General features: G+C 35.9%; 1 protein-coding gene across 2 annotated transcripts in view; it reads left to right on the top strand.

The window, feature by feature from the left end:
* The window catches only part of Trim33 (tripartite motif containing 33), a 76,950-nt gene that overhangs the window by 25,861 nt on the left and 37,407 nt on the right, over positions 1 to 13,682 (top strand). For both annotated transcript variants that reach the window (XM_052179613.1, XM_052179612.1), the window contains exons 2-4: positions 5,717 to 5,835; positions 6,235 to 6,379; positions 6,725 to 6,857. In XM_052179613.1, coding sequence (XP_052035573.1) covers positions 5,717 to 5,835; positions 6,235 to 6,379; positions 6,725 to 6,857 — 397 coding nt within the window. The remainder of the gene's footprint in view (positions 1 to 5,716; positions 5,836 to 6,234; positions 6,380 to 6,724; positions 6,858 to 13,682) is intronic.

Raw genomic sequence — 13,682 nt, 5'->3', positions numbered from 1 at the left:
CTCTTCATCACCTGGACTGGCCTCTCAGCAGTTGGGAGCCATATATGTTAATTTTGGTAGCTTCTTCCTTCAACTGAAAATACATGTGTTTTTTTTAATCTTTACATTATTTTCTGAGGGAGAGGCTTGTTTATGATTAAAAGATGTGAATGGCCACTTAAAGATATGAGAAGGAAAAGCTAGGGCCGAATAAATAATTGTTAGGTCATACAAAGAACTGATGATTAAATATAGTAATATTTAAAAGTAAATTACAGTGATGAGAAATTAATTATAAATGATTAATAGAAAAGTATTTTGTTCCAGTTATGTTTATATACTTCAGTTTGAAATGTTGGAAAGTTGTTTTCTGCATCTTAGAATTCTTTCTTCTCTTAGATGTGTAAATACTGACATTTAAGGGTTCTGTTTTTAGGCTGGGGACTTAATGTGAGCCCTTATGCATGCTAGGTAAGCTTTCTACCACTGAGATACATCCTTATCCAGCTCAGATCTTCTGTCCTTTATTCGTTAGTAATCAGAGTGCCTCAGTTGAGAAGCAAGTTAAATAGTATTTATCCAAAACCTACTTGTTATATTTTGACTAAAAAACCTTACCTTATTTTGAATAATGGTGTATTTTCTAAGAAAATTAACTACATAGAAATCTAACAATCATCTAGAATCTTAATTTCTTTAACTATAAATCTTATTGCATTATCATTATGAAGTCATTTTTTTATGTTTTTGTATGTGTGAATTTTGTGTGTTGTTACACTTCTAAGAAGCTGTATACTTTACCTTTTTTTTTTTAAATGGTGTGTGTGTGTGGGGGGGGGCGGCTATGTGTCAGCCAGGAAGAGCTATCTATTTGTTCAAATGAGGGAAGACAAAAAAACAAAATAACTATATCTTGAAGCCAGAGTCACTGAGCTATAGAGATTTTATAGCAATGGAAGTAATAGTAACAGATGTTAGGAGGATGATAGTTTTTCTTTGTCACCTGGACACCAGTTAGGCCAAGCTGGCTAGCCAGCAAATCACCTTCCTCCCCACTTCCAGATCCGACTACCACTATGCCTGGCTTTTTAAGTATGTTTTGGGGATCAGGTTCTCAAGCACCTTTCTCAGGAAATTCTTTCTAGCCCCTATGTAGTCATTTAAATCCATTTGTTTCTGCTGCATTTTTTTCTTGTTTTCTTTTTTTAAAGATTTTTTTTTTAAAGTATATGAGTGTTTTTGTTTTGTTTTTCGAGACAGGGTTTCTGGTTTTTTTTTTTGTTTGTTTGTTTGTTTGTTTTTCGAGACAGGGTTTCTCTGTATAGCCCTGGCTGTCCTGGAACTCACTCTGTAGACCAGACTGGCCTCGGACTCAGAAATCCGCCTGCCTCTGCTTCCCAAATGTTGGGATTAAAGGCGTGCGTCACCATTGCCTGGCATGAGTGTTTTGTCTACATCACATATATGATGTGCTTGCAGAATTAAGAACTGGGAATCAGATTACATGGAACTGAAATTACAGGTGGTTGTAAAATGTCCCGGCATCTGTCCTGGCATTGAGTTGAACACAGGTCATATTGGAGAACAGCCAGTGCTTTTAATCTCTAAACCATCCAGCTCTACATAATTCTTTTTTAATATAACCAGTTAATTTATTATATATTTATCTTTTAAAAATTATGAGCATACTTGTGTGGATATGTTTGTGTTTGCTCGTGGTACTTGAGGAGGCTGAAGGCATTAGATTACCTAGAACTAGTTACAGATGGTGTGAGCCACCTGTTGTAGGTGCTGGCAACCAAATTCAGGTCCTTTTTAAGAGCAACAAGTGCTCTTAACCATTGATCCATCTCTCTAGCCCTTTAATTTAATTTTCAAAAACACTTATTTAGGTGTATGTGTTTGTGTGTTTGTACATGTATATAGGTGCTTGCCCTGCAAAGGCCCAGAATAGGACATTGGATCTCTGGACCTGGAATTACAGGCAGTTGTGAGCACCCTGGGAACCAAATTCTGGTCCTTTCCTTTCCATTCCATTCCAAGAGAAGCAAGTACTTTTAACCTGATTAGATTAAATTCATATTATCCCCACCACCACTTCCTTCCCCCCCACCCTCACCCCTTATTTTTCTTGTATCAGTCTCTCTTCTTTGTATCTCTGACTGTCTCTCCTAGAGCTTGCTATGTAGACAAAGCTAACCTTGAGACCTTCTTGTCTCTTCCTCCCAAGTGCGGGGATTAAAGAATCATGCCCCGCAACTTACTTGTTAGATTTATTTTTTATTTTATGTGTGAGCATTTTTCTTGCATACACACACACACACACACACACACACACACACACACACACACATATACACATATACATATACATATAAATACATGTTTCTGTATGGCTCTCCATACATTAATAGTTTTGGTTAACCTTTTCGCATCTTTTGTCCCCATATCTGTCTCCTATCCCTGTTTAAATATTTGCACTCCTAGTATTCTCACTTGTATTTTCCTTTCATATGTCTTTTACTAGTACTCCCCAGCTTACCTTATCTCCCATTCCTGTGGGATTTTTTTTTTTTAGTTATCTTATCTCTACATATGCTTCTACATAAACATACATACACATATATTACTTAATCTACTTTCAATTAATTATAATTAACTTCTCACCACTTATCAATTTAATTTAAAACTTATTCACTATGCTTGACTCTGCTATAAAATTTAGAAGCCAGAATCAGACAGATTGGAAGTGGTAGAGTTGTTCCTGTTTCCTCACTGCTTTCATTGGTATTTGGGGGAGGGGTTGTTAAATTTTGTTTTTGTGGATCAGAAAATCTTAAAATTCTCACCCATACTTTAGAATAGTTATTGTTAAAGTATGGAATGAGGTCCATGAGGGTTGTGGCTTTCCTGTGACATTCAATTGTTCTGTTAATCTCTGAAAGTAGTTACTGGCTGAGCTGACTTAAACAAATTGACTTTCCAGCAACTGGGTTATTCTATGTCATTCAAGTTCTAGGTCCTCAGTTACTGTGTATACATTTTTTTCTTTTCTGTTCTTTTCTTACCCCTTCCCTCTTTTCTTGATTGGTTCCTTGACTTCGAAATACTCTTAGCTTGGCACCCTTAAGGAAGGGAATATCTTTTTAAAAGTTGTGATTTTACAATGTATATTCATATAATGATTGAACATGCCTTAAGAAAGTTTAAGCCTATATAGCATTGTTCAGTTTTAAAATGTTAAGCCATTTAAGTCTTAAGAACTCTTAGTAAATATAATTTTATTCTATATTTTACTGATTTTTTTTTTTTACTAGTAGTACTAAAAGCTGAATGGCATTTTCTCCATTTACACAAACTCTATTATCATATGAACTAAGAATGTAAAGAATGAGTATTTTTTTGTCAGACCTGTTCCATTTCCCCATTTTCTATTTTAAAATCTTAACATTTTGAAGTGGAATATGTTTATATCTGAAACAAATATAATAAATGGAATGGAAATGGTAGGGACCAAGTTTAAGAGACAGTTAGTGCTAGGTAACCATGTTTTTAAAGTATTTTTTCATCTCTTGGCATTTATTTACTTTTGAAAAGGCTGACACAAACAACTCCATCTTGTTGGTTTGTTTTCATAGTGTATGTATGTCTCTTGGGAAATACTCTTTTAAAACAGCAGTTTTCAACCTATGGGTCTCCAATCTATTGGGGAATGTCAAACAATCCTTTCACAGAGGATGCCTAAGACCATTTGAAAACATTAGGATTCATAACAGCAGCAAAAAACAGTTATAAAGTAGTAATAAAATAATGTTCAGGTTGGGGGTCACCACAACACAAGGAACTGGTAGTTAAGTAAAGGGTTTCAGCATTAGGAAGGTTGAGAACCACTGTTTGAGGTTGTGTGTGTGTGTGTGTGTCTGCAAGTGTGAAAAATGGGGGTATGGTAAGTTAGTTTTTAGTTATGTTGTCCAGGCTAACTGTCCACATTCAAGTGATTCTTGTGCATCAGTCTCCTAGGTAGCTGGGACTACATGTGCTTTCCACAATACCTGGATAGATTGAGAATTTTGTTGACATTTTTATTTTTTGTCAGAATAATTGTATAGATTCTGTGGTTTGTGCACTTTTGTAATTCTTGGAGACTGTTATACCTTGTTTTTTACATATGGTGTTTCCTAGAGTTGTGTGTTATACACCATAAATAACACTAGTTTTAGCCTTTGTTGGATTATATTTGTTTTGGTTTTGCTTATTTGTTTGGGGATAGGGTCTTGCTATGTAGTCCAGACTGGCCTTGAACTTAGGATCATTGTCTCAGGTTTTAGGATTAGCAATATCTGCCATCATGTCCAGCATAATGTCTTTTAAGTTATGTGTATGTGTGTTTGTGTGTGTGGATAAGTACATATGAGCGCAGGTGCTCTTGGAGGCCAGAGGCATTGGAACACCCTTGGAACTGGAGTTACAGCAGTGGTGAGTGACCTGATATGGGTGCTGAAATCGTACCAAAGTTCTCTGGAAGTATGGTCTGTGTTCGTAACTGCTGAACCATCTCATCAGCCTAGACAATGCACTTTCAGTTCCATCATTGACATGTCAGTAGTTTGTTTTATTGACTTCTGCGTTAATTTTTAATTCCTTAAGTTCCATATATTAGCAGTTTATCCTGTGTAATAGATAGTAAAACATGAATAGGTAAAAGCATGGGTGCTTTTTCTCCCACAATCGTATATATTAAGTACCAAACTAAACTTTATAGAATGCTTATTTATTTTCTTCTCTTGCTAACAACAAAAATCATTCAAGAGTCTGTTCATTTAGAACACATATACCTGGTACTCTTAAAGCTCTCGAGGTAGGGCCTTTTACTGGGCTAAAGGCAATATGGTCAGGACTGATTCCAGAGGCTTTGGGTGAAGAATTCATTCATTGTCTTCTTAGCTTTTAATGGCTACCTTTCTTGGCATATCATTCTATTCTTCTGATTATCTGATTCACCTGATGTGCTGTCTTATCTGCATCTGAGTGCTAGAATGGTGTGGTTCAGTGGTCGAGAATGTTTGTTCCTCTTCCAGAGTACCAGAGTTCAGTTCCCAGCACTCACACAAGGCTTAAAACTACCTGTAATTTCAGCTCCAAAGGATCTAAAAGCCTTTTTTTTTTTTAATCTTCCTTGGGTACCTGTATGTGTACACACACACACACACACACACACACACACACACACACTACATACATATTAAAGGTTCACTCTGAATAATTCAGAAGTCATTCTATATTAAGCACCTTGATGACATCTTCCCCCTCCCACCCCCCTTTTGAGGCAGGGTCTTAATTATATAGCCCCAGTTGTTCTGGAACTAGGCAGACCAGGCTGGCCTTGAACTCACAGAGATTTGCCTAACTTTGCCTCCCAAGTACTAGGATTAAAGGCTTGTGTCACCACTGCCTAGCAGCAGTTTCTTTTATAGTTTTATAGGCTTTGAAGATTCGCATTTCTTTTAGGGCTGTCAGCTAACCCTTTATTATATTAAATTTTTTTTAGTGGGGACATTTTAATAAATGTTTTCCTTTTCCAAATGGGTATCATTTTCCTCCAGGGAAGTAACTCAATCTGCTTTGCTCATGTCTTTGGTCTTTTGTGTAGTACACAAGTGGTTTACATATGAGTTTTATGCAGACTTTCCTTCTTTTCCTTTTGAAGAACATTAACCCCTGCCACTTCTTTTTTAAGTTGGTGTAATACGGTGTCCAGTATGTCGTCAAGAATGCAGACAGATAGATCTTGTGGATAATTATTTTGTGAAAGACACATCTGAAGCTCCTAGCAGTTCTGATGAGAAATCAGAACAGGTATGCACCTCAGTTTTTCTCTATATTCTTACATATTATTCTTGTTAAAATATAAATTATAAGAAAAATATTTGATTAAGTAATTTAGGTACTTTTGCTATAGCTCTATCTTTCAAATTAGAAATAAACGAGTACTCTTCTATACCCTTAGGCTTGATAGAATAAAATAGTTATTGTTTAAAAAGTTTTACATAGATTTATGTTCTGAGTATTAGATTTTTACTTATCTACATGATTTATTGCTAAAAAAATATTTTTGAAGATTAAATGGATAACAGTGATTTTTATGTTTTGTATAATGAACTATTGTTTTTAAGAACAAGTTACAAAGTTTTCACTTATTTTGTTAATCAAATTTGGCAAATGTAATGTAGATTAGTGTTTATTTCTTTTTTTTAGGTATGTACTAGTTGTGAAGACAATGCAAGTGCAGTTGGTTTTTGTGTAGAATGTGGAGAGTGGCTATGTAAGACATGCATTGAAGCACATCAAAGAGTAAAATTCACTAAAGACCATCTGATCAGGAAAAAAGAAGATGTCTCAGGTATGATACATATAGTTTCTGTTTTGCAGCTTTTAAAAAACATGTGCATGAGTGTGCGTGTGCATGTGTGTGTGTGTGCACACTCTTATGCCACATGCTTATATGTGGATGTCAGAGGACAACTTACAGGAACTGGTTTGAGTCCCAGGAATTGAATTTAGGCCATCAGGCTTGGCAGCATATGCCTTTATTTATTACTGAGATATCATTGAGATAGTTTCAATGCCACATTTAACCATTTGAGTTTAAAAATAGCATGTTCTACTTATTTATGATCTTTGAATACTAGCACTAGAAAAAATTAGTCAAAAATCTTATTGTTCAAAATGTTTTATTTTGTTACAGAGTCTGTTGGAACATCTGGTCAGCGCCCAGTGTTTTGTCCTGTACATAAACAAGAGCAGTTGAAACTATTCTGTGAAACATGTGATAGACTGACGTGTAGAGACTGTCAGCTATTGGAGCACAAAGAACATAGGTACAGAAATCATAATTCTTTACTGAAAAATATTAGAAATAATATTGACAAATTTGTTCTTAAATATTGGCATCATATTTTATCTTAGAGTATTTGAACCTAGATTTTATTTCTTGAAGCAATATATGTTTGATAAGATAATATTTTTCATGTTTATATCTAATTATTTGTTATGGCATATCATTAATGTGGGTTTGTGTTTATAAGATGGTAATTATGTTATTTCCTTTTTCACTAGTTTTATGGTTGAGATAAGGCTTTTCCAAATGCAGTGATTTACATTAGAGACTATGTATATGAAAAGGCAGTATTTGTATAGAGGTGTCTGATAAAATTTCTCATGTACATGGCTGATACCATATTTTAATATCTAAGCATAAATATACTGGTTCACATTAGACGTATAATTGCAAGAAAACTATATAAACAAGTAAACACTAGTATAGCTACTGTTAATACATAACTTTTTATTAACCATATTCTAACTGAATCAGCAGTATTTATTCATATATCTGCTTCATCAGAATTGTATTGGATTTGTAATAAAATTTTTAGATAGGCATACAACAGAATTTTTACAAGCTTACTCACTTTCTATGGCATCTGTTTATTACAAATAATAGATGTAATAGTTCTTTCTATAAAAACTAGAATTATCTAGTGCTTTTTAAAAAAAAAGATGTATTTATTTATTTTATGTATATGAATACACTGTAGCTGTCTTCTGACATTCCAGAAGAGGGCATCAGATCCCATTGCAGACGGTTGTGAGCATTATGTGGTTGCTGGAATTTGAACTTAAGCTCTGGAAGAGCAGTCAGTGCCCTTAACTGCTGACCCATCTCTCCAGCCCTATCTAGTGTTTTTTTTTTTTTTAAGAATAGATTTTCTAGGGGCTGGAGAGATGGTGCAGCTGTTGAGAGCACTGACTGCTCTTCTCAGGGTCCGGAGTTCAAATCCTAGCAACCACATAGTGACTCAACCATCCATAACAAGATCTGACTCCCTCTTGTGAAGTGTCAGAAGACAGCTGCAGTGTACTTACATATAATAAATAAGTAAATAAATAAATAAATTTATCTATCTGTCTAAAAAAAGTTTTTAAAAGAGTAGATTTTCTAAATGGGTGAAAGTACATTTTCTCAGTCTTCTGTCAAGAAAGGGCAGTAAATTCCAAACCTCAACTAACCTATATTTTCCACCTCTCCCTTTTCTTCTTTTAATGAGGTCTTGCTGACTTACCCAAGTTGGTTTCCAGTTTATAATCTTCCTGTCTCACTCAGACTCTTATGCAGTGGGATTAAGGAATGTACAAGTATTCCTGGAGTGAATATTTTCTTAACTGTATGTTTACTTCAGTTAATTTATTGAGTTCACTGGACATCATCATCTAATTGCTAACAGTTCTGTTTTATGCTGGGCACTTTTCTCAGTACCAAGTGCTCATTTGGTTCATGAAATATTATGGTGCTGGTGCTGTAACTGTTTCAGAGATAAAAGAACCTTCTCTCAGGAGGCTTTAGTAATTTGTACAAGTGGTAGAGCCATGAGTACGAGTGTTTATGCTCTCTATGTTTATTTCTCCCCATATTATATAGAGACTACAATACTATAATATATAAAACAGCTCACATTTGATTATATAAAAGTAATATATTTTCCCCAAGAGAACTCACTGTTAAAAGGCATTTTCTAAATCTTTATAGCTTTAATTTGTTATATTCAGACATATTTCATGTCTCTCATCTTCAGCTAGACCAGTGTTGTATGTGAAGTAACTGACTAGTGGAGGACTTTACCTTTAAGGGCAAATCACAGTGTTATTTGTCCTTTAGTTATTTTAGTAAGACATTTATCTTTGTCACAGCTTTAGCCAGATTTTTGCTCCCTTACATTTCTTATACAGTATTTGTTTGCTTGTTTGCTTTATTTATATATTTATTTGCTTGTTTGCTTATTTACTTATTTATATGCTTATTGATTGGTCAATTTTTTCAAGACAGTGTTTCTCTGTGTATCCCTGGTTGTCCTGGAACTCATTCTTTAGATCAGGCTGGCCTTGAACTCAGAGATCTGATTTCCTATGCATCCTGAGTGCTTGAATTAAAGGTATATGCAACTACCTGGATACTTATTTATTTATTTTTTTTTACTACAGTTAATTATTTGTGGAGGGGCTATAAAGCTCAGTGTGGAGGGCAGATTGTAGCTTTGAGAATTTGCTCTCTCCTTCTGTCAATATGAGTCCTAGAAACTGAGTTAGGCTGTTAGGCTTGGCAGTAAGGGAGATTGTATAATCTTCCCTGTGACAAATTAGCTTCTTTGGTCATTGCTTAAAGGAGTAGATGGCTCATGAGTAGGGAGTGGTAGAAGGGAAGCTTCAACTCCCTTCCTACCTTGAAGATTAACTATGGTCCATTTTCTTTATCAATTTTATCTTAGTCCTAATTATATTAATGTGTTCTTGTCTTCCCTGCTTCCCTTTTTGAGGTGACCTAGAACTCGCTATGTAGAAAATGCTGGCCTCAAACTTTTAAGGATACTCCTGCTTCTATTTCCTAAGTGCTGGGATTACTAAGTGTTCTACCCTACCCAGCCTTAATGTTTGGTCTTGAGTATGAGGGTGAGGCAGAGGTGGGTATAAACCGTTTCCTTCTACATTCTGCTTGAGAATGTTATCTATGTTTTTATATGTTTTATTCTCGGTGTGAACAGCTCTCTGACACCAAGTAGATGTTCTTTAATTCACCTAGAACACCTTTGTACCTGGAGTTTGGTTCATCTGATTAAAGGTTCTTTCCTACTTCAGATACCATTTGTTAATTAGATTATGATTCACAGAATTCTAGGATTTCCTTAATTTACAGTTGAGAATTATATTTTTAAATACAAATGAATAGCCATATGATGAGATATATAGGGAAACTCTAGGAGAAGGGATGTGTTTGTTAGTATATATAGGTTCACTGACTTATAAGTTCCCTACATTTTGCATTTTTTAAAAAATGCAGATTCATTAGATAGGCATGATTGTAAAATCATTGGTTATTTGTGACCAGCTCACTCTTCAAGCCACCCCTTAAGTTTAGAGGGACAATGATGAAGTAAGTTCCCTAATGACATAGCACTTAGCATGTCCCCCATTGTTTAGAGAAATACCACAGTACCACTTCTTTTTTTAAAAAAGATTTATTTATTTATTTATTGATTGATTGATTGATTGATTGATTGATTGTAAAGGAGTGCTCTATCTGCATGTACACCTGCATGCCAGAAAAGAGCATCAGAACTCATTACAGATGGTTCTTAGCCACCATATGATTTCTGGGAATTGAACTCAGGACCTCTGTAAGAGCAGCCAGTGCTCTTAACCACTGAGCCATCTCTCCAGCCTCACAGTTCTACTTCTTGTGTGTGCACTTCCATTTTATTTCTGTGACTATTTGCTTTTTAACGCTGTGTAATCTAGGCTGTCCTCAGAATTGCTTGGGTAACTTCTGCTGGCCTCAAACTTGCTGTCTTGCCATAGCCTCTCAGATTCCAAATGTGCCATCAGCCCAGGCTTACACGCCCATTGTACTTTGCCTGGATGTATGATTGTGGAAAGTATTTTAAAAGCTCTGTCTTGCCAGAGGGTGGTAGCACATGCCTTTATTCCCAGCACTCCAGGGCAGAGGCAGGGGAATCACTAAATTTGGTGCTAGCCTGGTCTACAGAGTGAGTTCCAGGATAGCAAGGACTACTCAAAGAAACTCTTGTCTCAAAAAACAAAACAAAACAAGAACAAAACAATAACCACAAACGCTCTGTTTCCCATTAATACAAAGAAGTTATAACTGGTCTGTCTGCTTTGAGACCTGTTATGTTAAAAGTTTTTCTGCATTTAGTTGAAGTATGTTCATAAAATTTCAGTAGCAACAACAAAATTCCTTTAAGTTATTTGTCTATCGTAGGAAATGTATAAGTTTCAGTGTGCCATACATTAATAATCTTATTTCTATTTATTTCTTCACCATCTGTTTTACAAGACCACTTTTACTTCTGATACCATTTTCAGAATATAGTAAAAGCCCAAATGTAACTGGCATACTCTACAGAGTATGGAATGGTGGCTTTCTAAAGAGGATTCTGGTCACTCCAGCCATTTTTATTGTCTATAGATTCTGTGATATTATGCTCACCTAGAATAGTTTGATAGATGATAATCAAAAGATGCAGCAGCTCTTCAGTTGATTCCGAAGTTACCCTGTGGGCAAGGGGGGACTTGATTACAGGTATAATGAGTACTGGTTTGCATTCTCCTATAAAAATATTTACATGTTATAGGATACTCTAGTGCAATTTTCTTTCTACATTACAGTTCCTTTCAGTACTTGAACATGTGATAGTTACTCGATATTTCCGGATTAATTTATCTCCTCTAGGGACACTGCCCTGACTAATGTCTATTAGCAGCTAACTTTTTTTTCAAGTGGTCTCCTTTATTTCCCAGTGTCTAGAAGTTTCCTGCTCCAAAATTCTAATGCTTACCATTGGATAGCTCTTATAGGCTTTTACCATAAGCTATAGTCTGCATAACAGTGTTGTCATATACATCCAGAAGTCATATTAAGTGTATATCATGTATTTTGAGTGTGGCCCAAGAGTATTGAGATACTTGGACATTTGCATTTTTCCTCCGCTCCTCCACCCCACCTTTTCTAGTTTGCGTGTGTGCGTGCGTGTGTTTTTCAAGACAGGGTTTCATTATGTAGCCCTGATTGTCATGGAACTCACTTGGTAGACCAGTCAGGTCTTGAATGCACAGTTTGAATTTTTAATTGTTTTTTTTTTTTTTCCCAGCATAGTATGTGGTATGCAGTAGATGGTATGCTACTTTCTCAGTAGCAGACAATTGCAAGGAACTTTATGTTCCAGTAGTTGGTAATTAAACATTTTTTAAATTTAAAATTTTGTGTGTTAGAGAGGGTATATGTGTGAACAGTACACACGTGGAAGTCAGAACAATGCTTTACTAGTTCTTTCTTTCCACCTTGTTTCTGGGACAAGAGTCTCTTGTTTCTGCGGCTGCTCTACATATTCTACAGTGTCTAGCCTATAAGCCCATTGTCAGTTCTGTCTCTGCCTCATCGCACTGTAGGTGTGTGGGACTACAGACATGTGCTACCACATTCAGCTTTTACATGGGTTTTGAGCATTGAAATAAAAGTTGTCAAGTTTGTTATCGAAAGTGCTTTTTACCCGCTGTTACACCTTCCCAGCATGCTAGAAGTTTTAATGTTAGGGTGCTAATGATAGTCCCATATGTAAAATAGACATCTTTTAAAAATCCAAAAAGTATCAAATAAATCCTGGGCTTTTTGTTTAGTTTTTAGGATAAGTAATGAAAGCAAGTTTTTATCTGTAAAATACCACACTCCAGGCTATTTCTAAGAATTATTTATTCTTAGACCTGCCTTTAGAAACTTTCACTGAGTTTATCAGTGAGCCTCTATTGAGCACATATATTCACCATTGCATTTAAATCACTCTCTTTTTTTGGATTTGTTTTCCCCCTGACCCCCCAAGACAAAGTTTCTCTGTATAGCCCTGGCTGTCCTGGAACTCACTCTGTAGACCAGGCTGGCCTCGAACACAGAAATTCGCCTGCTCCTGCCTCCCAGAGTGATGGGATTGCAGGTGTGCACCACCACCACCCGGCTCAATCACTCTTAGTATTATTAATATAGTGTATTACTACACTGGAGACTTGCCTGCAGCAAGTCTTTTAACCAAGTCATGACAGGAAGATGGTGATTTGAAATTGCCTAGTACATAATAAATGTATGTTAACTCTGAATTGAGGTTTTATATGAAGGCAAGGTGCAGTTGACTCTTTCTACATAGAAACGTGTTGGTGATGGGTTGAAGCTAAGATCATATCTGCGGACTGTTGAGGTGGTGGCATTACTTCCTTCAAGTGTTACTCTTTGTACTCTCTGACCCATTCACCTTTTAAATAGTCCATATCAGGGTTGTTGTGTAGAGAAAATATTGGCACTAGCTTCTTTTTTTTTTTTTTTTTTTTTTTTTTAAGTAATTAATCTGTTTACTAGGTTTATTCTGTCTTAGTAATGTCTGCATTTGGAATAGTGATTTCCATTTAACATGTCAAGATTGTCCTTCAGGTGAACTTCCATGCTTCTTTTATTTGTTTGGTTGTTTATTTTTGTTTTTCAAGACAGGTTTTCTCTATGTAGTCCTGCCTGTCCTGGAACCCCTCTATAGACCAGGCTGGCCTTGAACTCAGAGGTCTGTCTACTTGCCTTAGCCTCTCCAGTGCTGGGATTAAACACATTAGCACCTACCATCTGGCTATCTGTAACACTAGGCTGGTGAAATGTTCACCGATTAGACATGCTGTCCATTCTAGTAATAATGTTCAGGTAAAGCAAATATAACCATATTACGTTAAGTCTGTTAAAATCATTTTGGGGGGTTGTTGAGACAGGATTTCTCTGTATAGCCCTGGCTGTCCTGGAAGTCACTCTGTAGACCAGGTTGGCTTCGAACTCAGAAATCCACCTGCCTCTGCCTCCCAGAGTGCTGGGATTACAGAAATGTGCCGCCACCACCACCCAGCTGTTAAAATTATTTGTATTTTTGTCTTTTTTAAAAAAAATATTAATAGTCTTTAGTTTTTATACATTACTTCCTAGTCTAACTTTATTATGTGTTAGAGTTTAGCTTTAATAACTGTTAGGACAGTGGGTTTTAAGAATCTTAGTGCATTGGGTTTCCCTGAGAAATAGTTCAAAGTCCTTTATGTACTACCTGGCTTTTTAA

This window comes from Apodemus sylvaticus, chromosome 4 (assembly GCF_947179515.1).
Source record: "Apodemus sylvaticus chromosome 4, mApoSyl1.1, whole genome shotgun sequence".
NCBI classification, from domain to species: Eukaryota; Metazoa; Chordata; class Mammalia; order Rodentia; family Muridae; genus Apodemus; species Apodemus sylvaticus.
The sequence above is the reverse complement of the archived record's forward strand: the minus strand, read 5'-3'. Positions and strand labels throughout refer to the sequence as shown.